The 23,761-nt window shown below is 62.0% G+C and overlaps 3 protein-coding genes across 3 annotated transcripts; 1 reads left to right on the top strand and 2 right to left on the bottom strand.

The window, feature by feature from the left end:
* Nucleotides 1–6,824: 6,824 nt before the first annotated feature.
* On the bottom strand, nt 6,825–12,322 carry MMP15 (matrix metallopeptidase 15). Its single transcript, XM_050903860.1, has 10 exons — nt 11,863–12,322; nt 10,482–10,630; nt 10,145–10,267; nt 9,727–10,034; nt 9,331–9,492; nt 8,986–9,209; nt 8,705–8,843; nt 8,302–8,452; nt 8,067–8,182; nt 6,825–7,811 (listed from the first exon to the last, which is right to left on the bottom strand). Exons 1-10 carry the CDS (start codon nt 11,992–11,994, stop codon nt 7,354–7,356), a joined length of 1,962 nt encoding a protein of 653 aa, XP_050759817.1. The 5' UTR covers nt 11,995–12,322; the 3' UTR covers nt 6,825–7,353.
* Nucleotides 12,323–14,022: 1,700 nt separating this feature from the next.
* On the bottom strand, nt 14,023–18,306 carry USB1 (U6 snRNA biogenesis phosphodiesterase 1). The gene is made up of 7 exons (XM_050903921.1): nt 18,206–18,306; nt 17,936–18,087; nt 17,545–17,728; nt 16,974–17,027; nt 15,674–15,779; nt 14,716–14,799; nt 14,023–14,422 (listed from the first exon to the last, which is right to left on the bottom strand). Exons 1-7 carry the CDS (start codon nt 18,304–18,306, stop codon nt 14,318–14,320), a joined length of 786 nt encoding a protein of 261 aa, XP_050759878.1. The 3' UTR covers nt 14,023–14,317.
* Nucleotides 18,307–18,751: 445 nt separating this feature from the next.
* ZNF319 (zinc finger protein 319) lies at nt 18,752–23,001 on the top strand. The gene is given in 3 exon segments (XM_050904038.1): nt 18,752–19,239; nt 20,771–22,395; nt 22,398–23,001. Coding segments are annotated over 2 exon segments (1,659 nt in total). The 5' UTR covers nt 18,752–19,239; nt 20,771–21,143; the 3' UTR covers nt 22,805–23,001.
* The last annotated feature ends 760 nt before the right edge of the window (nt 23,002–23,761 follow it).

Raw genomic sequence — 23,761 nt, 5'->3', positions numbered from 1 at the left:
GTCTGCTTCTGGCTTCTTCCTCCTTTGATGGATCCTTTAACTTGCACATGTTGGCACTTTAGAAAGTACTGAAGAATTTCTTTAGGAACCCAGATGTTAGAATTTGCCTCTGAATTTGACTTTGATTGGCAGCCTCGCTGTTTAAGGGATGGCACAGACGTGAACAACAGCAGTCTGGAGAGAGGAAAAATAGTAAGGTTTCCATAGAGGAGATGGGGTCTGTCTCCAGTCCATGAGGTTTGTGATACTCTACCTATGACAAAAACTCACGCTGTTCACTTTTAGTACACAGAAATGTTGGGGTTTTTTTTCATTCCCTTCTTACTTGAAGCTCTTTTCCCAGCAGTGACAAATTGGTCTTACCTGCCTCTTAGGGCACAGCTCTGTTTGCTGTGTAGTTAAACAACAGCTCTGTTTGCTGTGTAGTTAAACAACAGCTCTGCTGTGTAGCTAAACAACTCACTCCAGCTCTCAACCAAGCCTTTAGCAGCTACTTATAGCAAAAGGCACACAATAGTCTTTCAGCTGCCAAATTGTCCCTTTCCCCAGGGATCAAAGGGGAGGTTTAGCAAAGCAGCATAACAGGAGCGGAAGTCTTTTCCTGTGCTGAAGCTGCCCTTCCCTGCCTCAAACCAATCTGCCTTTATTTTGGAAAGGCTTGCGGAGGGGAGGCCGCAGACCTCCGCCAGTAACAGAGAGAGTCTGGGAGTAGCCGATGCCTTTCCTCCCTGGGGCCAAGCCCCCCGCAGCTACTCCGGTGAGTAGGTACCTGAGATGGGTGCTGATCCTTCCCTGGTGTTGGGCTGTGCAGTGAACTGGGAAGACTTCACTTTCATTATTGTCCCATAAAACAAAGCTGGTCTCTCCCAGGAGGAGGAGAGCCTGTTGGGGGACGTCTGCCCCAGATTCTGGGTTTAATCCTGACCGCTGACTCTCCACCTGGTTTAAAGGTTTGGCATGGCTGCACAGCCTCGTGGTCAGCAGCTCCTCCGTACGGACCCCGCTTTACCTCTGTGGCGAGCTCTCGGGACATCTCTAAGGCAGCTGCCTTATTTGCGCCTTTAAAGCTAGTGGGCTTTGAACTGGTGGCAGCATGGGGTCAGCACCTCGTGGTGCTGGATTGCGCTTGCAGAAGGCTTTCTGGAGAAGACCTTTCCAATTTTTATAGCAGCTGAATAGCTTGATAGTTCTAAGGAGCCAAGCCAAGGAAGCCTACGTGGGAAGGCGCCATCCATCTTGCTTTGACACGTCAAGGCTTGGCTGGACTTGAGATTTGTTAAGTGGAATCGCGCTGTGTCGTGTGCCAAGGATCGGCCTTAATGAAGTCCACGGCGAGGCTTTCGTGCCATGTTTGCAAAGCTTGCCATGGCTGGGGGAGCTGCTGAGGGAATCCATCAGACCCCGGCCGGGTAAAGCGTGCATCCTTTCCCACAAGCTCATGAGCATCTGTTTTTGGCAGTCGTTGGCAGCCGAGCACTCACCAGGAGCTGCTGCTGCCTTTCCCTGCCCCACTGGGGCCCACGCTGGAGTCACCCCTTGTCCTCGAGGAGTCGGGCTTGCTCCAAGTGAGTGACCTTAATGCGTTAAGCGGGGCCAGGCTCCCCAGGGCCCCGAGCTGGCTGCCTCTGCGGAGAGATTAGATGGGCCCTGCTGCCAATTCCTGCCCGACCTCTAGGAGCTGTGCCAGCGGATTTGCTGGAATAAACTCCCAGCCGCAAACCCTTACGTCCATGTGGACCCTCTGTGTATTTTTTAATACAAAACAAAGTACTGAATCTTCCTGTTTACATGCTGCGTGAAGCGGAGCATCATCAGATACCAGCTCTTTCCTTTAGGGCCAGACGGTGGTGGATTTACACGGTGTTCTTCAAAAAATCTTCCTCTTCTAATCCCCCTCTCCCATCAAAACTTTAACCGCCTCGCTGAAGGTGAGTGAAGTTTGGATGCTCTCCCTGCGGGAGAAGAGGATGCTGCTGGCGGATAGGCCAAAACGTCACAGGCATCCTGTCAGCAGTCGTTTCCTAGAGTAAACGTGGGTGCAGAGATGGGAGTCTGCCGCCTGCGTGCTCCCGGGGCCGCCCCAACTTGCTGTGAGGGGTGAGCAGAGGGGTGTCCCAGTTTAGTGCAGGCAGCCTGCGGAGAAAAGGTCTTAAATATCTCCTCGTTCACCTTTCTGTGGGTGGCCTGCTCCTTCCTTCCTGCTTAAGGCCTTACTGCAGTTCATGTCTAGTGGGAGAGAAAGGAATCTTTCTTTGTGGGGAGCCCTGGATTCAACCCGGGGCAGAGCGAGGCCCGCCCAAAGATGAGTTTTCCTTGCCTCTGCTGGCTTTTCACCTTCCTCTTCCATTGGTTGGGGCAAGGTCCTGCACTTGGGCGCTTTGATCGGGACCGAAGTGCTGGGAGCCTGCTTTCTACATCAAAGGCAAAGCTTCCCTTTGAAATCTCGGCCGCTGAAGGACGGCGGGTACGTGGGCTGCAGCGCCTCGGAGCAAGGGACGAGAGAGCGACCCTCGCCCGGGTTGGGCCAGGGAGCAGACATGCTTAGACGGAGCTGGAGCAGCTGGCAGTCGCTGTGTGATGCGAGCCAAGGCGGGGACATCCCTCGGCTCCGGTGGCTCTGCCCGGGCAGGTGGCAGCAGCTGGCAGGGGAAGCAGACGACGGGGTTTTCCTGGAAAGCTTTCTGTCCGTTTGCTCTGCCGCTGGGGCAGAAGCAGTCCGGGTGAGAGTCTGGCCCAGCGGAGTGGCAGGACACCGGTACGGGCTTCTGTCTCTGCCTGCGGCCTTCCCCTTACTCTTTGTCTCCTTCCTATTAAGTGGATCCTGACACAAAGCACAGAGCTCTGATCGCAGAGGTGATACGCAGGAATCAAAAAAATCTGGGCCAAACTCTGCTCCTTGCCCTCTCTGCTTCCCGTTCTGCATCTCCCTGGATGTCTTGGGCCAAATGTTGTCGTCTTTTAGAGGGATTACACCTCCAGGGCGACGCTAATCCTCTGCAGCTGCTGTCTAGCGTGGGGCGGGCGGTGCTGGAGGCGAGGGAAATATTTATTTTGAGTTTTGCCATTGGCGACCGCCCAGGAAAAATGAGTGACCGTACTGGGGACTTTGGCCACTTCTGCGCGCAGGGAGAGCTGATCTTCCTGCCCCGCTGGCGCCTGTGGGAGAGGGGTGAGAGCTTCCCCCGGCAGGCTGCAAAATGGGACCACCCAAGCAAGGTTTTATTTGGATGAGGGAGCGGCTGTGCGCCCTGAGAGCTACCCTGGGATGGGATGGGGAAAGCCTCGGAGCCACTAGAGGTGAGAAGATGATGGATGCTAAGTTGTGCTGAAGCAGACCTGCAGACCGCCTGCTCCACCGTCACCTCGTGCGTTGCCCCTGTGGCCCCAGAAATTACTTTCCTCCCTGTGAGACGAAGGGTCCAGCACCACGGGGAGGAGGCTGGTGGCTGCCCGGTGGGTTTGAGGGGAGGTGACGGGCACGAGCAGCGCACACGTGTGCCCGAGCTCAATGTAACCGGCGGGTGCGTCCCACCCACGGCAGGGCTGTGCTGGCACCGACCCCTGCCCAGGCAGCACCTGGAGCCTCAGTCCTGCCTGCAGCGTGCACGGGCAGCAGGTTCAACCCCTCCCAGGGCCCCGTGGCTCTTCCCTCCGTCCCCAGCATCGTTTCCTCCGGCCTTGAGGCCGGCCGGTTGCTGCTCGGCGTATCCCGGCCCCAGTTCTTCCTCTGTGCTGAGCCGGGTTTCCTCTCTGCTTTCCGGGTCCTCTCCTCAGCGGTGCACAGGGAATCGTGCCCTGGCTTGCAGAGGAAGAGGAGGAGGCAGGAGGAAGCGCCGTTTCTCCTGTGATGGTGCCAAGTGGGCAGAGAGAGCCCCTGCCAGCCCTGGTCACCCCCCATCACCCACGCTCCAGCAATGTGTGGAGCCCCGTCCCGCGGCAGCCAGCACCGCCCTGGCGCGGCAGGGCCTGGAGGGCGCTGAGCTCCCGGGGTCTTTTCCAGGTCGGGCTTCTCCAGCCTATTTTTGGGAAGCTGGGAGCTGCCTGGTGGGGTGGATCCTGGCAGGGCTGCCTGGTGCCTGCCAGGGCCAGGCTGAGCAGGACTCACACTCCCCTGAGCCACCAAAAGCCCTGTCTCTTGCTGCAGGTGCATCCCCACCCTCCCTGGGGTCTTGCGTCTGTGGGTGGCCAGAGGTGAGCCGACCCCGTTGTGGGCATGCAGGGCGGAGTGGGAACCTCCGGCAAAGAGCCCGGGCCCTGCCGAAATGCTGGGCTTTGTCTCCGGCGGGGTCCCTCGCTGCTGTCCATGAGCGTTTCCAGATGGCCCCGGGCTCCTGGCACTAGCTCTGCTGCAGCATCCGGGGAAAAGCGGGAGGGGGGTGGGAAGTGATGTCTCAGCTCGCCGAACCCAGGCAGCCTGGGCCTCTGCTCCCAGCGCCGCTAATTCCCCCTGGGGAATTGCTCCCAGATCCCGTCCCGCTCTGAATCAGCAAGGAGCCCCCTCCCCTGCCATGGCAGGGCTGCCCAGGGGAAGGGGATGCCGCGAGCGTCTGGCCCTGGGCATCCTTGGCCGGCTCAGCTGGCTTTCCCTCTGAGCCAGGCGTCTCTCTGGGTACCAGGCTTCGGGGTCCCCACCCCTGCATCCCGCCGAGCCCTCAGCACCCCTGGGAGAGAGGGGAAACACAGCTGCCGTGGGAAAGAAACCTGTTGTCGGAAATGCATCTGCCGTGGGAAGTGCATCTAGTGTGGGAAATGCATCTGCCGTGGGAAATGCATCTGCGCCTGCCTCTGGAGCCGCCTTTGCGGGGGCGGGGAGCGGCAAATCCCGGCAACACTTTCCTCCTGCCTTGCCTTTTGGCCAGGTTCATGCCTTCTGGTAGGTCCCGCTGCCAGTTTGGCCCCGGTTCAGGGCAGGCTGGGGTGCCGGGCTGCCCTGCGGCAGGGCTCCCAGTCCAGCAGAGCTGTGGGTCCTCCCACGGCTCTGGGGAGGACCCACGCAAGTACAAATCTGGGCAAAATGGTCAAAACCAAATTGAAAGGAGTTAAAAGCCAAGGAATGTGACCTAGCACGGCCTGGCCGATGGAATACAACAGCCCAGAGCCACTTGGAGACCTTTGTTTTCCTCCCCCCCGCCCCTATTCTTCAGGGTGTTTCTGTCCCTGATTTTGGTTTCTCGCTTGGCTGCAGTGATGTCCTGAGTCTGAGCCAAGCGTGTTTCCCAGGGAATCAGCTAATGGCTGGGAATCGCTGCCCAGTGTGGGTAGGGATGGAGGCCAGGGCAGGGAACGGGTGGCCCAGGCCACGGGGTTCCCCTCCCCAGTGCCGGCAGCCCCGGGAAAGCAGGGTGAGAGCCAGCATCGGTCCTTCCCTTTTAAAGTAATTAGTGGCTGACGAGTGGCATGGCGGCTCAGGGTAATTTAGTGCCGGGAAGTGGCTGCAGCCAAGTCTTGGGCGCTGAGCCAGCAGCTCTGGGTCCTGGGGAGGGGGAAGGATGGTGGTGGGGGGGGGGGGGCACAAAGACTTCACTCCTACCCATGAAGGGGGGATCCCCTCCCACCAGGGCTGGCAGGGTGGGGATGGGGGCAGAGGGGCAGCCGGAGCCCCAGGGAGGGGGGAGCAGGTCAGGGGTGGGTTGATGCTCCCTGCACCAAGCCCTGTGTCAGAGCTGCCAGTGCCATGGGGAAAGCGGCAGGGCACGGGTGCTGTCTGGGTGCTGGTCCCATGAGTCCAGTCCCACAGGGAGAGCCTCTCCCACCCTACTCCATAGGGTCATCCCCACAGGGATGGGTCAGACCCACAAAATCTGCCGCCCGGCACAGCCTGCCTCCCCACCGGTGTATTACCTGCGCCAGGCCTCTGCCGCCCACCCCGAGGCTGCCCAGGCAGCACCCATGGCTCCAGAGCAAACCCGGCCCCGGCTTGCCACCCTGGTGAGCATCACCAGTAAGGGCAAGGAAGCCGCTATCTCCATCACCGCCACATGCTGCCTCTGCCTCCTGCTGTGGTTTGGTTTTCCTTCCCATTAAAGGCTGAGCAACATTTTTCCCTGGATAAAGCCAATTTCCTACCCCCTCCAGGTCTAATCTTTCCCACTCCCACGATTATTTCCCTGATCTCTGCAGCGGTCGCAACTCCTCCTGCTTTCCTCTGCTGAGGCAGCAGCAGTGAGACAGGATACGGCCACCCCTTTCCCCCCAGGAAACATGCCAGGGCCGCATGGGGACAGGGAGCCGAAGCACCCGGTAAACCGGCTCCAGGAGGGACCACGCACCGGGGAAGGGAGGTGGCCGCCCCGGGGCTGGAGCGCGGTGCCGGCCGGGGTAGAACAAGGCACACTGTGTTCCCGGCGAGGCCATTGCCGCTGCTGTGGGAGCTGGTGAAAGGCAGCTCTGTCCGCTGCTGGGGGGGCGGCTACTTTCGTTGACCTCCCCCTACCCCCCAAAAAACGGTAGCCCCAGGGCGGGGGCCGCTGCGGGGACATTGCCGGCCATGCTGGCCCCTTCCCCACATCCCTCGGCATGGCACCCAGCCCCTGTGGGTGCTGCGCAGGGTGGCACCCCCAGGGGAACCCCCGTTACCGCAAAATCTGCCAAACCTTGCGTGGGGCAGCCCACGTGGCTCCTGCCCCCGCCCACGGCAGAAAGGACGGCACCACGGCTCTCCACGCACCCAACCCGTTTAATACACGTACAAGGCGGCCGTGCCCGCTGCCCTGCCCACAGGATCGCGTGTCCCCAGGGCTTTGCCCCGTGGTGGCAGCAGGGTCCGGGCTGAGCTGAGCCCACGGAGGGGGGTTTGCAAAAGTGGTGTTCCCCCCCCCCCCACGCCATCTTTAGGTACCACATCCCTGCATCCCCACGGTTCAACAGGAAACATGGCCGTGAGCTCGGCCCTCCCTTCCCCTCACGCTTCCCTGCCATCGCAGGTGCCGGCAGCTGAGACCTGCCAGCTCGTAGCACTTGTGAGCGGCCCTCAACCCGCTCACCATCCCACGCGGAACAGGCACAGCCGCAGCGGGTTCCCGTGGGATGCAGGGACCCCGATGGAACCCCTTGGCAGAGGCGGGTGCAATGCGATGGGTGGCAACCTGAGGGTCACGGGTAGGGGCAGGTGCCGGGGAGCAGGCAGGACCCGATGCCCTCCAGCCCCCGCCGTGACCATCGCCCGGTCCCAGCCCGGCTGCGGTGGAGGGGCTGGGGGGTGGGGGGTTGGTATCCCCCCTTTTCTGAGGCTGGAGCCATCAAGCAACAATGGGGCGAGAGGGGCCGAGGCTGGGGGGAGGGGCAAGGGGAGGGGGAGGTCAGGTCCATCGTTAGCACCATGGTGGCGGGGGCAGTTTGGGGAGGGAGCCGGGGTCAGACCCACTCCTGCAAGGAGCGCTTGCAGTACAAGAGCATTCGGGGCGCGCCCTTCCTCTGCATCTGGACGATGACGTAGATGAGGCCGAGGATGCAGAGCAGCAGCACCAGCAGCACCAGCACCATGACGACGCTCATGGTACGCGTGTACTCGTCGATCTGCACCACCACGTCCACGTCCCCGCCCGGCTGGCGGCCACCCTCGCCATAATCCTCCTCGTCTTCCTCCTCCTCCTCCTCCTCCTCTTCCTCCTCCTTGCCTTCGGCCCGCCCGTCCCCGTCGGGGTTGAAGGGAGGTCGGTCCCCATCGGGCCAGCGGGGATGGGGGTCCGGGACCAGCTCCGTGTGACAGCCCATGAAGTCCCGTAGGATGGATTTGGGATAACCTGGCTCCGTCTTGAGCCGCTCGTTGTCAAATTTCCAGTACTTTGTGCCTCTGTAGAAGTAGGTGGAGGCTGGGGGGGGGGGAGAAGATGGAGGCGAGGGGTAAGTGGGCAGGCGCAGGGCACCCCACAACCTGGGCACCCCTGCAGATGCCCAGGACAGCAGGTTTTGCTCTGGGACCGGTGAAACCCTTCAGAAACGGCTTCACCACTGACTCCTGGACGGCCTCCCGGCCTCCATCCCACGTGGCCAGGCCACCAGAGGGGTGACCCCATCCCCTCTGGTCCCCCCGCTGCTGCCCACCCCTCTTCTCCTCCTCTACTTACAGGCGTCCGGGCTGAGGAAGGCACCCTTGGGTGAGGGAGGGATGCCCACCCAGACGGAGATGGGCTTTGGGTACCCAGCGTCCACCGAGCGGGTGTCCTCGTTAAAGCGCCAGTATCTGGGGGAGGGAGGTGGTGAGCAGGTGAGGAGCACGGGGGTCTCCGCCACCCGCCATGCCCACCCCTGCCAGGGGCCAGGAGGCGGCACAGCAGGGAGGAGGACCCCACAGACACTCACCTGTCCCCACGGAAGAAGAAGGTGTGCCCCGTGGGTTCCCACCAGACAGCCGTGTCGATGCTGTCGTAGGGGATGCCCTGTCCGTAGGTGACCAGGGGCTGCGGGTACCCGGGCTCCAGGTTGGCTTCTCGGAAGAGCCAGTACTGGTCACCTGGAGGGGGAAGGGATGGAGAAGGGGGGTGAGGCGGCAATGCCCAGCTGCTGCCGCAGGTGCACACGTGGATAGGGACAGGGGTACGACGTCTGCGGCCACCCCGTCCCTTTGGGATCAGGCAGCAGCTCCGGCTGAGGAGGTAGATCAGGATGGGATGAAGCCAACCAGCCCTCAGCAGCTTTGGGGGGGGGGGGGCGGCACTGGGGTTCCCCCTCCACCTCGGCCCTCCCACCCAGCTTCCCTGCTCACCTTTAAAGAAGACGAACCTCCCATCATGTCTCTCGTAGGCGGCATCGATGTCCCCGGGGAGGCCCCGCCAGAAGTGCCCGATGGGCATGGGGTAGTTGTCCAGCACCCGGTTGTGCCGGACCCTCCAGAACCACCGGCCCTGGTGGGAAATGGGGTGTTGACAGAGGATGGGGGGGACACGGGGACACAGTCCCAGTGCCAGGCATCTCACCGGGGGGTCCTCCCACCCAGGGACCCACCACATCCCCAGGGAAGGCGCAAGAGGGGGTCCCGGCAGGTACCTTGAACACAAACATCTCCCCACGCAGCACCGCCACTGTGTCGAAGTTCCCGTCGCAGATGTCGGGGCCATACTGGTCAGGTCGGTCTGGGCTGCCAGGTTTGGGGGGTCGCTCCGGTTTCCCCGGGGGGGGTGGTTTAGGGGGTCTCTGGTCTGGCCTGCCAGGTCTCCGGGGTGTCACGGTGGGCAAAGGCTTGGTGGGCTGCGGGTGCCCGTCCACGGTACCTGGATCGGGTGGGCGAGAGAAGGGATGGGCTGATGCAGACCAGCAGCGCCCGTGCCTCAGTTTCCCCATGCACGTGTCCAGCATCCCACCTCCGGGCTGATCCTCTGCCCAGCTCCTCACCGTACAGCTGCTGGATGCCCTTGAGGTCATCCTCGGGCAGCTGGAAGTTCTCCGTGTCCATCCACTGGTAGAAGGGGGCCATGATAGCGCTGGGGTTGCTGGAGTGCTCCAAGCCCAGCGAGTGCCCCAGCTCATGCACGGCCACCAAGAAAAGGTTGTTCCCTGCAGGGAAAGGCACCATCAGCAAGACAGGGTGGAGGACACGACGCATGGGGTGGGTCCTTGGCCCCAACACCCTGCGATGAGGGTGCTCCGGTGGGAGCTGCCTGCATCACCCATGGTGGACCTGCTCTCCCTGCCACTCCTGCCCACACCAGTGCATCCCCTTGCCCTCAAACCCAGGGGGCCACCAGGCTCCTCTGGTTGCCTTCACCACCTCCTTGGTCCTCAACTCACCAGACACATCCGTGTTCTCCAGTGTCCAGGGCTCATCCGAGTCGAAATGCGTGTCCCCCCCCATGCCAGGACCGGGAAAATAGGCGTGAGCCAAAAACCCCCCGATGCCATCGAAAGGGGAGCTGTCTCCGTGGAAGCCGGAGGCAAAGAGCACCATGATGTCGGCCTCCTTCTTCCGCTTCTGCCGGATGTCCTCGTAGGGCACCTCCCGGAAAACCAGCGGCGTGGCTTGCTCCCACACCCGGAAAGCTCGGCGGACGGCCTCGTACGAGTGGTACCGACCCAGCTTCTCCGTGTAGTTTTGGATGCTGGGGGTACAGAGCTCACTGGGGATGGCCCGGGACAGCGCTCGCTCCCCGAGGGGTTCCATGGCTCTCCGTGGGCTGGGGGGGTGGGAAGCCCTGGAGATGTTGGGTACCTGAAGGTGAGATGGCTCTGGCTCCAGCGCCGCCCCGTCAGCGCGTACCGCTTCCGCCGCATGTTGGACTTCATCCGCGCCCCAAACTGGTCTGGGACCCCGCAGCGGGGACGTTTCATCCACCTGCCGGGAGGATTACAGGTTACAGCAGCCGCGGATGGCGAGGGCGGTGTCCTGGCTGCAGGGGTGCAGCCCCCAAAACGGGAGATGCAGCTCCCATGGGAGACAGCACCCACATTTCCAGGTGCAGGCAGAGCTCCGGGGCTGGCAGGCAAAGCCAAAGAGCCAGGGAGCGGAGCTGCCTTCTGCTAGAGCAAGAAGACATGGAGAAACTCACGCCTTGGTCTCCTCGTCCAGGACGCCGGTGACGGTGATGCCGTAAAACTTCTGCATCTCGGCGAGGGCCGAGGAGAGGGTCTGAGCCGAGCGCATGGTGGACATCTGCCGGCTGGGCTGCGGCAGGTAGCCATAGAGCCGCAGCCATGCCTGCGCCGGGGAGAGCCGAGCGTGAGGCCGCAGGCGGGGAACAGCCTGATGGGGGGACCTGGAGCTCCCCGGGGAGATGCAGCTCCTCGAGACCCCGGCGGGGCAGGATCCGGCCCGCCGCCCACTGCCACCCCAGCCCTATCCCCCCTCACGGGGCGTCCGTGCCAGCTGCCAGGGGCAAACGCCGCACCCAGGCAGGCAGGGCAGGCAGCACAGGCAAGCCGGAGCACGCGGGCAGCGGTTGGGAGGCAGGGAACAGAGCCTCAGCCCTGCCCCACAAACTGTGGGGGGGGGAATCCTCCGATCTCGGGGGGGGGGGGGCTGTCGGCCACCTTGACCCCGGGGGAGAAGGCAGCTGGCAGGGGGCCAGCCTGCCCGCGGGCTGCCCGTCTCCCTGTCCTCCTCCAGAGGTGTCCCCCGGGGGAGCTGCAGACGGACAGACGTGGGGCCAGGCAGCCCGGGACCCCCCCCCGGTCCCGGCCTCCACCCACAAAGGGGCTTCTGTCCTGCGGGGCCGGCAGCCCCCCGGGGCGCCCAGCAGCAGCTGGGGTGGGGGGGCAGGGGCCCCCGCGGAGGGGCAGCGGGCAGGAGGGGGTGCTGGGGCGCGCCGGGTCTCTTCCTTCCTGCACCAGCCTCCGCCTCCTCTTGTCTTTTTTAATTACTTCTTTTAAAATTTTTATTATTACTTTTAATTTTCGTGGTTTATTTTTTATTTTTCCTTTTAATTTTTTAATTTTTTTCCCCCTTTTAATTTTCATTTTCTCATTTTTGGTTTTTTTTCCCCTTTTCATTTTTAAAACTCTTAATTCCTTTTGATTTTGTACGTTTTCTAAATTTCCCCCCCCACACTTTCCCATTTTTAAAAAAAAAATAGTTTCATGTTTTAATTTTGAAAAATTTTTAATCTTTTATTAATTTTTTTTAACCCACCCCCCCCCCCGGCAGGGTGGCGGAGCAGAGACTTTATCAAAGGCCCTTTCACCCCCTCCCCCGCCGCGGCCTCGCGTGGGCACAAAGCGCTTCCTCTCCCCCACCGGCTGGTACCCGACGCCCCCCGGGGGCGACCCAGACCCCCCCCCCCCGCCCCCTTCCCTGCCTGCACCCTGCCTGCACCCTGCCTGCACCTGCGGCCGCCGGCGCTGCGCAGGCAGCGCCGGCGGCCGCAGGTGCAGGCAGGGTGCAGGCAGGGTGCCCCAAAGCAGCCCCCCCCCCCCCCAAGCCCCCCCGCTCACCTCCGCGTTGATTTCCTCGCCCGCCGCCGCCGCTCCCACCAGCAGCACCAGTAGCACCAGTAACGGCGGGGGTCTCCCGCCCGCCCGCAGCGCCCCGCCCGCCCGCCAGGGGGCGCCGCCACCTCCTGCCATACCGGGCCGCGCCGCCGCCGCCGCCGTTACCGCCGGTTCGCGGCTGCCCCCCGCCCCGGGCCGCGCCGGGCCGGGCCGGGCCGAGCGCGGCGGTGTCGGAGCTAAGCCGCCCTCATGGCCCGGGGCCGGGCCGCCGCGGGGGGCTGCGCTCGGTGCATGGGCGGCGCTCCCCAGGCGCGGCCCGTCGCCTCCCGGCCCGCCTTTGTGTGTGGGATCAGGCCGGCGGCGCACGGCACATGGGCGGCCGCCGCGGCTCGGCTCGGCTCAGCTTGGCTCGGCTGCCCTGCCCTGCCCCGCCGGGAGCGGCGGAGCGGCGCGGAGCAGAGCGGGACGGAGGGACGCGGGCGCGGCGGCAGCGGCAGCGGCGCGGCTCGGCGGGGAGCGGGCGGGGCGGGGACCGGCGGAGGGGCGGGGTTGGGGGCTGGGTTGCGGCGACGAGGGGCGGGGCTGTGGCCACGAGGGGCGGAGTCGTGACGCCCTCACACCGACACCTGCTCCCACGGGCGTGCGCAGCCCGAGCCGGGGGGCCGGCGCAGGCGGGCGGGCCACGCCCTGCCCGCCACACCCACACCCGCCACACCCACACCCCACCCACCACACCCACACCTCACCCACTTACACCCACCATTTTGGGCTGCGCCGGCAGCTGCCCATCCCCGGACTTTGTCCCTACGGCCATGCTGCCGCGCCCTGGCTCCGTCCCCCATCCCCGAAGCCAGGCGCGGGGTCCCTGCCACCCGCCCGAGCTACAAAACAGGGCGATGCGCCGAGCCGGGCCCCGGCAGGGAGGGAGCGGGGCACTGGTTGAGCATTAACTTGGCACTGCTGGACTCGGACCACAGAGAAACCGGTCATGCCGGAGCCAGTTTCACTGGAAGTCCCCAGGGGCTAAATATATCTATCTCTGTTTGTTTTTCCTTCCCCAAAAGAAAACTCGGGGTGTAATCACATGCCTTATCACGCAGATCCCCATCCCAGAAACTAACTGGCTACAGACTTCACAGGATTTTGTTAAGGATTTTGAAAACCGGCTGTGACGACCCGTGCTGAGCTGCTCCCACGGCCACGAGAAGCCCCCAGGCTCTCTCGTGTGCAAGGACAGGCAGCGCAGCACCAAGCTCACAGGAGCGCTTGCAGGCATCGCCTCATCTGAAGTCTGCAGGAGCTGGGCATGTCTGAAAGGGAACGGCTGAAATATACCACAGAAACAATTTTATGACAGGAGGAGACAGATTTTTACTGCTTGGAAGTCCCGGAGTCTTTCATCAGACAGACGTGGAATGAAAGATCCAGGGCAGCGCATCGGCATCCTGCTCCGAATACCTGAGAGGCTGCAGCCGACCTCCCCGCAGAGAACAAAAGGATTAAAAAGGAGCTCCTCCCAAGGGACAAAGTCCAGCCCGCCGTCCCCAGGGTCATCACGGCACCGGGGGTGCTGCTCCCACGGGGAAAAAGCATGGAGCCCAGGCAGGAGCTGCCAGCCCTTGACTCACCCGTGGGCACTGCCCTTCCAGCTCAGGCAAAAGCTGACGCTGCCCTCTCTTGGGCTCACCCACGCACGGCAGCAAGCTTCTCAGGAGAAGCAGCCCACCAAAAAAGTCCTGGGCTTATGGCACGTACAATCTTAAACCAAAGCTCTTCTTTTAGATCCAGCCTGGAACATTGAAACACAAGGGGTTTCCAACCTAGCCCCTCCAGATTTCATCTTTTGCTGTTTGGCAAAAGGATCAGATATACTGAAATTTCTCTATAGAGGCAGCAGCAGCGTGAGAAGGACAGAGAACATGACTCAGGAACTTGTCCGAGCTGGATTACAGTAGGGAGATGCTCTGGCGAGAAAGTCCAGCTCCATGTCCTTGCCTCTTGCTACTCAAAGGATGCTCAGAGCCTCCTGACAATCAGGCAGTGCTACTTCCAACCGTGTGAGACACTCTCCCTTCAGCAACAGCTTCCCACGCTACCTTCTTCCTCCTTCCCATAAGGCATCTATGGCTTTTAGAGAGATTTTTTTTTTTTTTTTTTTTTTTTTTTTTTTAAAAGATCAGCAAAATTAGCGACTGTGGGATGGCTGGAACCGCCGGTGCTGACTGCAGCACATACAGCAGCGAGGACGAGATCTGCTACAAACACACATTTCTTCAGCCAGCAACTCAAACTTGGAAGTAGCCCGTCTTGAGGCCACAGACACCCCAGAAATGCTGAGCAGGCACGAGCAGCGTGGGAGGTGCGTGCCAGCCCGCACTACTCAGAGCTGCGCTGGAGAACGGTCCTTGGTTGAGCATCAGGCTCTTCGAGGCTCTGAAATGCACAGTCCCACCGGCCCCTACCTCAAGGGGAAGGAGAAGTACTTGTTCCCCGACTTGCAGCGGATTTGCTCCCATTGGACACGCAGCAGGAGCGCCGAGTCCTCAAACCTGTCCACAATGTCCTGGAAAACAGAACCAGGAGTCAGTACCAGGCGGGTGTATCTGCCAGAGGATGGAGTCGGCAGCTTCCTCTCTGAACCAAGTCAGAGACGAGGCCTTTTGTGGCTGGAAGCTTCTGACTTCCCTCTGGAGGGTGATTTAACTCACGCTCCCCCCAAAAGCTTCTCTTCTTTTAACCCAGTGAAGTTTGCCTTGCTCAGTGAAGAGAATTTCCCACTCTCCGCCCTCGGCAGGGAGACGTGGCTGGACACCGGCTCTGCTCTTCCCCTGCTCTCCACGCTGCGTGGGGACGTACCTGGAGCTCCTGCAGACACTGCCCTTCCAGCCTGCCAGACAGGTCCCCGACGCACCAGGCCAAGCTGATATGGAACGACGGGTCCTGAAGACAAAACAGGGATCACACTGTGAGGGCTAAAGGAAGCTTCGCTCAACGCACGGAGCCTCAGTGGGAGATCTGGTGTGATGCTGCCTCGCCTGGGATCACCAGGTAGGAGGATCCTGAAGCTGGGAGCCCCCTCCGCCAGCTCAACAGTTGCAGAGCTGATACGGGCAGTGCTGGAGGCGAGATGAGTCCTGAGCTCCCCACCCCAGCCTTTTTAGACACCAGTGGGTGAGGCTGCCTGGTTCCTAGCCTCCCTGCGGTCAGCTCTGCAGAAGCTTTTCCAACTGCACAGAGAACCTCTCACAGATGGTCCTGGAGCGGGTAGGTCAGTCACTTCTGAATAACCCACAAGAGCCCCCTGCTCAGCTCCAGAGACAGAGAAATTGGGGTTTGGCCCTTCAAAATCCAAAACCTGTCCCCAAAGCTAATACCAAGCAAAGAGGCTGGACCGATGCCCTAGGAAACTGCCCAAGGAAGAGGCACAAGCATCGCCCTCAGACCCACAGTGCTCACCCTAAGCCCATTCAATCCCAGGACAACCCTGCCTCCACGCACAGCAGGGCAGCGACTGAGACGTACGCTCTGGCCCTTCGCCCTGGAAACCCGATTCTCAAGAGGCCACCAGCTAGTTAACATCCTTACTGTCCTGCACAGGACGCGATACAGAAGTCATAGGCTTGCGCTAGTCCCATTCTCAGCAAGATCGTGTTCAGGGTGTTAAGTATGAATGTCACTAACCAGCCACGAGGAGACCATTTCAGAGTCTAACCTCCCCGCTCCTGTTTATTTGGGGTGAACATTTCAAGGACCTCTTGGAGGGAACCAGCCAGCATGTCCGGACTGGCAGGGAAGTAAGTGGGAGACCCCTCACCTTGTAGAACGTGGGAAGGTCAAATTCCTCCAGAACTCTGTCCACCTCTGAGACCAGCTCCAGCAGCTGGAAATGCCCAGCAGAGACCTCCAAGCCAATAAAAGTCCTAAAGAAAGACAAGGAGAGACAGCAAGCACCCTTTCACGCTGTAGAAAGCACAGCTGTAAGCATACTTAGCCCTGCATTCCTACCGGGCAAATTTCCTACCACCTAGGAAAAGATAATTTGAGGAATGCCAGGTTTAAGCATTCAAGGACGCTGACCGTACTCTGAAGAAAAACAGAAATAAAGACATGATAGCAGGGAGAAGCAGGACTGGATGATACACCACACAGATTTACTAGATTAACTCAGCACCTTTTGGGACATGAAAACTGGTTGTCCAGGCGAAGGATGCACGCGACGGGTACTTCAGCAGAGCGCCGTGCGTGCAGGAGCTGCATTCCAAAAGCGGAAGTTGCCGGAGGGGTTTTACGGCGGGAGAGGAAGCGGGGAACGGGAAGTACCAAGCCGGAGAGACGTGACAAAGAGGTACCTCCTCAAGGACTGTCTGGATGATGCTTTCTAGACTCCAGGAGGGGAGGGGAAGACCAAGTCTCACGCAGGATCCGCTTCGTCCCGCCCATGACTATCGTGGGCTGCCGTTCCCGCTAGATTCAGCAACTTTTCACAATTTTAATCACCTTTGCTTTGACATTTAAACTACTTAATTTGCGTTCAGTTGGAATCAGGCTTCCGAGCTGACACCTGGGAGAATTAGCACTGTCTGAGCTATTTCTCTCCAGCTCTTGGAAGACCTGCACTGCAATTTCACGACCGGCGCTGCTGCCGAAAGAGGCGGCCCCCAGCTCTGCTCGCCCCAGGCTGCTCGCGCTGGCGCGACCGTTTGCGAAACCGCAGAACAAACCAGACGGGAGATGGCAGCGAACGCGGCTGCCTCCTTTGGCTGCTGTGAAACCGTAGCACAGATCTAACCCCAGCAGAAAGGCCTGCCTCAGGTCATGTTGTGAACAGATCTCCTCTCTTCAGGAGACTGAAATCCTGCAGCCTGAGGTTCACACACCACTAACGAGACCAACGGCTTGCAGAGAACCAGCGCTGAAGCTAAAAATTTGTGCAAGTGGCTGGGGAAAGGTATGAAACCTCTGGTGACAAAGGTGATGGCACACTGCCCTGTCACACGGCTCAGCCCGGTCACCGTGGGGCAGGCAGTGTGACGCTTCCCATCCACCCAGCGCCTTGCCCAGCCTTCTCCCCAGGCAGGCAGGCAGGCAGGCAGGCTGCCCCGCTGTTCGCTCACCTGGTTTTGTTCTGGTTGGTGTAAACCTTCACTTGGTCAGCCACGCAGAAGAACCTGAAATAAGAAAGATCCTATTTCAGCTGGTGGGAGAAAAAAGAAAAGAAAACGGGGAGAAAATGGGAAAAGAAAATAAACGTGCAGAAGATGGGGAGGGGACAGGATTTCTACAGAGCTGTGGAAAGATAAAGGCAAATGTATGCTGCAATTGGACTGAATCGGCGCAACCAGAACCTTTCTGGGCTCAAATGAATCCATTCCCCCCCAGTTTCCAGCCCTCCCAAGCCCAGACAACAACAGAAGCCCTGAAGCAGCTGATGCTCAGCGGGCGCCTGAGCCAGATGTAAGCAATGAAACCGTCCGTGGTTTAGAGGATGGCACGGCTCTGGCCTTGTCCTTGAAAGCTGAGGCCTGACTTGTCTGCTGCCGGATCCCGAGGCAGAGAGGAAAACTCCCCAGGGCTTTACTGGTGCAGCACCAGAGACGACTTAGGGTGCGGACGCTGGCGAAACACAGACCCCGAGGGAGAGGGAAGGGTGCGAGGAGCGTTCGCCCGGGGCTCCGCCGTCCCTACCTGTGGAAGGAGGCCAGGCGCTCCTTGAGGGAGCGGACGAAGGGGTCGATCCAGTGGTAGCGCAGCACCACGCACTGCGAGAGGCTGAGGTGGAACTCCTCCATGGCGGCCAGCGAGGAGACGTAGGTGCGAGCGCGGGAGACCAGGAGCTCCAGCAGCTCCAGGAATTCCTCCTGGACTCTGTCTGCGGGGCAGCGCCGTCAGAGCCGGCTCCCTCCCAGGAGCACCGGCCGCGGATCCCCACCGGGGACAGGCGGGTCCCCCCCCGGAGCTCCCGTCCCCGCCGTGTACCGGCTGACCCTGGGGGCTCGCCGGGCCTCAGCCGGCTGGGCTCTGTCCCGCCCTCCCTTCCCGGTCCCTGTCCCGGCGTGGCCGGGCCGCGGTTACCTACAGGGCAGGTAGACGTGGGTGGCCCAGCTGCCCCGCTCGTGGGGGAAGCCGCGGACGCGGCCGCCGTGGCGGGAGCTGTCGTCGCTAACGACCTCCTCCGGCTCCGGATCGCCCGGCAGGCCGGCGGGGACGGGCAGGCGGGGGCGGTCGGCGCTGCAGGGACCGGGGAGGAGGATGAGGAGGAAGAAGGCCGCGAGTTCCTCACCCGGCCCCGCTCGCTCCCGCCGCCCCCCGCGCGAAGGGCCCGTCCCGCCGCCGCCGCCGCACGCACCTGGCCCGGGGGGGCCCCTGCGCGCCGCCGCCCCGGCGCCCCCCTTCTTCCTCCTCCTCCTCCTCCTCCGAGCTGCTGTACCCCACCAGCGCGGCCCTCATGGCCGGCCCGGCCCCGCCTGCGCCCGCTGGGCCCTTCCGGGACGCTGCTGGCGGCACCCCCCGCCCCGGGCCCCCCCGTGGCGGTGCCGGTGTCGGCGGGCGGCGGCGGGGGCGCTGTTGTCGGCGCGGCCCGGCAGGGGGCAGCCGCCGCGGCCCGCCCCGCCCCGCCTCCTCCGCCGCCGCCGCCGCCGCGGCCGGCCCGGCCCGCTCCGCTCCGCTCCCTCCCTCCCGCACCCCGCGATCACCGCCCGCCCGCTTCCGGCACCGGCGCCCCCTTCCCTTCCCTGCCTTTCCCTTCCTCCCGGTTCCCGCCGCCAACGCCAGCGCGGGGCTCGGGCGGAGCGTGCAGGCCGCGGTCCCGCCGGCGGCGAGCGGGCTGACAGGGGCCTCCCGCCGCAGGTCAGGGGCCCGGCTGCCGCCGCCGCCGCCCTTTGTGTGGGCCTCGCCGGGGCGGGGGCGGCCCCGGCCGGGCAGGGACTCCCCCCCACCCCACCCCACCGCGGGGCCTCCCGGCGCGGCGGCGGTGAAGGCCTCGGGCCGCCGTCCCCGCGTTTGTCCGCCGGGCCGGAGGAGCCGTCCCATGGGGAGAGGCGAGCGGCGGGCCGGGCCTCGCCGCGGGCTGCGGCGGCGGCGGCTGGCCTCCGAGCTCCCCGGCCGCCCCCGCGCCCCGCGGGCCCGCCGCGCCTCTCCCTGAGGCGGCCTCGGCCCGGCTGTGGGAGGCCCGGACAGCGGGGAGCCAGTGGGAGGCGGGAGTCGGACCGGACCATGCCGGAGCGGGCCGTGCCGTGGGCCGCCTCTCCAGTTTGAAAGTACCTCTGCTTTCCCGTCTTCTCTCCTTAAATGGTTGTCGCTTCCCACCTCCCACGGAGGGATGAGTTAGGCTCGGAGCTGGCGCCGACTCGGGTACCCGTGCAGAGCCCTCGGTAAGCCAAGGTTGGTATTTCTTCTTCTTCCCTGCCGGGGGGACGCAAGCTTCGCCTCCCCGTTAGGCCGGACGGTCTGGGATGCCGTCGCCGTTGGGTTGCTCCTGCCATGGTTAGCCGTGCCTGTGGGGGAAGGTGGTGGCTGGGCTGGGCTGAAGTTTTGTATCCCGTCGAGCTTGGGTGCTAGGTATCGTAACTGCGAGCCTTCCCTTCGTGTTGACGGTCAAGGTGAGCTATGTAGGAGAAAGAGGAGATCCTGCGTACCGGCAGGGCCATGGTGGGGCCCTTGGGCATTTTACTGCCCGAAATTGTGCCAGCGGACAAAGTAATGCAGTGTCCCCGTAGGCAGAAGCGTGGGCCAGTGCCGCCCAAGCTGTGGGGCATGATCCGGTCTCAGCTGAGCACTGGAGGAGGTGGGGACACTGGGAAGTGCATTTCTCTGATGCTCCGTATCAATTAGTTTAAAATTCAACAAATGCCTTCCTGGAGGACCAAGCTTTTACTTACCCGGGGTGAGGGCAGGCGGTTTGACACAGAAACGGGTGTGCTCTTGCGGGCTTAGGGGCTCGTGGCCCAGGAGTGCTAGCTGCTGCTTCTTGCCAAGGCCTGGACCCTTCCTCTCAACTTGAGATGTGTTGGCACTGCTGCTATCTGCTGCTCACTGGTGGGTTTTACTCTTCTCTCAGTTGATATCAGGTTTTACTGGACATCTTTAGAAAGACTGGAACTTTTCAGTGAGCAAAACCCCTGTGTTGCTCTATAGTAAGGCCAGGCAGCACCTCTGGAGTAGGTTGTTCGGCTCCAGGATACTTTGATCCCATGGTTTGGTAGGAGGTTCAGGCGAGCCGTTGCTTTAATGCTTCTTTTATCTTCACAGAGAGTGCTGCGCACGATACCTGTGGGTTCTGTGTTTTGTCTGCGGATAGGATAACCTTGAGGGCAAACCTTCCCCTGAGCTCTCTGGCTCTTCCTAGCCTACAAGCGCTGCCCAGAGAGGGGGAAATCTCTCACATACATCCCTTGGGTAATGTGCCCGATACCCGAGCTGCAGGAGGAGCAGAACTGCTTCACAGGGGTGTTTCAGTTGGGGTGGGATCAGTTTGGGGTTTGCCTCAGTATCTGTAAAATCTAACCCAGTAGCTTCTTGATTGCACAGCATTTGGCGTACCTCAGCCCGTGCAGAGAGACCGATGTGCCCCCAGCGGGGCTGGGAGATCCAGCGACTGAGCGTAGAGGGAAACGGCTGAGCTGAGCGGGACCTGGGCACTTGTGCTGCCTCTCGTGAGAGCACGCCGCTCAAAAGCATGCCTGGCTGTGGCCGGGCAGAGCCCGACCCTTTCCGGGCTGAGCATGCCTCGTCCCAGGCCCTTCGCACAGCAGCAAGGGGGGCTCTGGTTCTGCTTAACTCCCCCACACTGGCTTCCTGGTAGCTTTGCAGGGATGCAGGAGAGTTTTCAAAAAGTGAGCCGTGGGGGGAAGTTGACTAGAGAGCTGCCCGTCTTTCCTCCGAGACCTGACACGAGCTGTCTTCTTCCTTGCAGAGAGAGCTGCTCCCCGGGCTGCTTCCCTCGCCCTTCCCAAATGTGAGCGCATCACAGCCAGCACGGAGAAGGGCCTCCTCTTGTCTTCAAGGCACTTGCTTCTGCCTCCTGTTCTTTTGTCCAAAAAAGAAAAAGCCAAACCAAATCAGTCCACAAAGAACTTGTGCTGATCTAAGGAGGAGGCCCTGGAGTCTCAGTCACCTCTTTGCTTCCCAAGATCCTGGCTGTGGGCTGGATTTTCTGTCCTCGACTTCAGGGGATCAGCTACGGGGAATCAGGATCTTGGATACTTTCGATTTTTGTTTTTACTTGAACCCTTTCAACCGAGAAGCTGAAGCTGTCACTGCTAAAATCCCGTTTTTTTTTCCCAAGCATGTCAGAAAGCTGGCAGCAGCAACAGCAGCAACCACAGCAGCCGCCGCCACCGCAGCAGCACCACGCTGGGGCAGCCGCCCTCCCAGAGCACTCCATCCCGCCCAGCACTGCTGACAACCCCTTGGGCTGTGCCGTCTACGGCATCCTGCTCCAGCCGGACCCCGGTCTGCAGCACCACCAGCACGCCCCCATCCAGGCTGGAGAGCCGTCCCACAAATGCGGTGTGTGTGGCCACGACCTCGCTCACCTCTCCAACCCCCATGAGCACCAGTGCTTGCCAGGCCATGACCGTTCTTTCCAGTGTACCCAGTGCCTGAAGATCTTCCACCAGGCCACCGACCTCCTCGAACACCAGTGCATCCAGGTGGAGCAGAAGCCCTTTGTGTGCGGCGTCTGCAAGATGGGCTTCTCCCTCCTGACCTCGCTGGCGCAGCACCACAACGTCCACAACGGCAACGCCATGAAGTGCTCTATCTGTGAGAAGACCTACAAGCCTCCGGAGGCAGAGCATTCGCAGCCTCTCGACCCCTCGGAGAAGCCCTACAGCTGCTCCATCTGTCAGAAAACCTTCAAGCACCTCTCGGAGCTGTCCCGGCACGAGCGCATCCACACGGGTGAGAAGCCGTACAAGTGCACGCTGTGCGACAAGAGCTTCAGCCAGTCGTCCCACCTGGTGCACCACAAACGGACGCACAGCTCGGAGCGGCCCTACAAGTGCACGGTGTGCGAGAAGACCTTCAAGCACCGCTCCCACCTGGTGCGCCACATGTACGCGCACTCAGGGGAGCACCTCTTCAAGTGCAACGTCTGCGAGCTGCACTTCAAGGAGTCGTCGGAGCTGCTGCAGCACCCCTGCACGCCCAGCGGGGAACGGCCCTTCCGCTGCGGCGAGTGCCAGAAGGCCTTCAAGCGCCCCTCGGACCTGCGGCAGCACGAGCGCACGCACAGCGAGGAGCGGCCCTTCAAGTGTGACCTCTGCCAGATGAGCTTCAAGCAGCAGTACGCGCTCATGCGCCATCGCCGCACGCACAAGGCCGAGGAGCCCTTCAAGTGCAACCTCTGCGAGAAGGGCTTCGTGCAGCCCTCGCACTTGGTGTACCACCAGCACGTGCACGGCATAGAAAACCTCTTCAAGTGCAACGTGTGCCAGAAGGGCTTCAACCAGTCCTCGGAGCTGCTGCGGCACAAGTGCGTGCAGAACGCGGAGCGGCCCTTCAAGTGCGCGGTGTGCAACAAGTCCTACAAGCGGGCCTCGCTCTGCAGAAGCACCAGCTGGCCCACTGCGCCGAGAAGCCGCTCAAGTGCACGCTCTGCGAGAGACGTTTCTTCTCCTCCTCCGAGTTCGTGCAGCACCGCTGCGACCCGGCCCGCGAGAAGCCCCTCAAGTGCCCCGACTGTGAAAAGCGGTTCAAGTACGCCTCGGACCTGCAGCGCCACCGGCGCGTGCACACGGGCGAGAAGCCCTACAAGTGCCCCTCCTGCGAGAAGGCCTTCAAGCAGCGCGAGCACCTCAACAAGCACCACAGCGTGCACGCCCGGGAGCAGCAGTACAAGTGCATGTGGTGCGGGGAACGGTTCCTGGACTTGGGCCTGCTGCAGGAGCACAGCGTCCAGCACACGGCCGAGGGCGCCTACCAGGTGGCCGCCTGCTTGCCGTGAGCCTCCCGCCCCTCGGCGGCTTTCAGCTTGCGTGTGACGCTCCTGAGCCTCGGCCTCCCCTTCCCTCTCCTCGGTTGTAGACGGCCTGCAGGGAGTTTGGGGGAAAGGGGAGGTACGGTGGGCGGGCAGGTTAACTTTCCTCTGGCCTCCGTGGTCGGTACGCCACCTGTATCGAAGGGGCGAAGGAGGACGTGAAAAGCTCGAAGGGGTGGAGGGGAAAGGGAGGTGGGGAGAGGAAACGATGCCTGTAGTTGCCTGGTGTCCCCTGGACTGTAGTTCACGCCGTACCTGCAGTTCCAGTGCCGGGAGCTCAGCTGCCCGCTGCGGGCACCAGCCCTTCGCGTGCGGCCTTTTTCCCCTGCCCTGCCTGGCGGGGTCGGCGGGGAGGGCCGGGTGACTCTCCTGGAGAGGGCTTGGGAGCAAGGCAGAGCCAGCCCCCCCTTCTCCCGGGGTGCGCTGCTCGGCGAGGAAGTAGCAGGTTTCCGCTGCTGGGATCTCCCAGCTTTCTTGGTCCAAGCTCAGTTGAGAGGACCATTTCAGATCGTTAGCGTTGACGGGCTGCCCCGACCTCCCCTGCTCTCCCTCTTTCTAGAGTGTAGAAAGGGAAAAGCCATGGGGCTACACAGCTCCAAAAAGCACTTTGGCATTGCTGCTTTCGCAGTCGCTGGCTGTCACGCTCTGTAAGGGTTCTGAGCGAGCCTGCCCGCTCCCCGTTCCTGCCAGCAGCACGGGGAAGAGTAGCAAGCGCTGCGCCGCTACCGGAGAGCGTGGCGAGGAGAGCCTCCGCGCCCTACTCCTGGCCAAGAGCCTGGCGTTTTAAGAGCTGCTTCCTGAGGGACCTAGCTCTCCTGCCAAGACTTACCTCCAGCCCCCAGGCCCCTTCCCTCTTTGCACCGCTTGGGCCGTTAGTGTAGCTCCAGGGGGGGTCAGGCAAAGGGCCGTCCCAGCAGTTCGAAC

The sequence above is a fragment of the Gymnogyps californianus genome, chromosome 12 (assembly GCF_018139145.2).
Source record: "Gymnogyps californianus isolate 813 chromosome 12, ASM1813914v2, whole genome shotgun sequence".
In the NCBI taxonomy this organism is placed as follows: Eukaryota; Metazoa; Chordata; class Aves; order Accipitriformes; family Cathartidae; genus Gymnogyps; species Gymnogyps californianus.
Note: the sequence above shows the minus strand (reverse complement) of the source record. Positions and strands in the feature narration are given on the sequence as shown.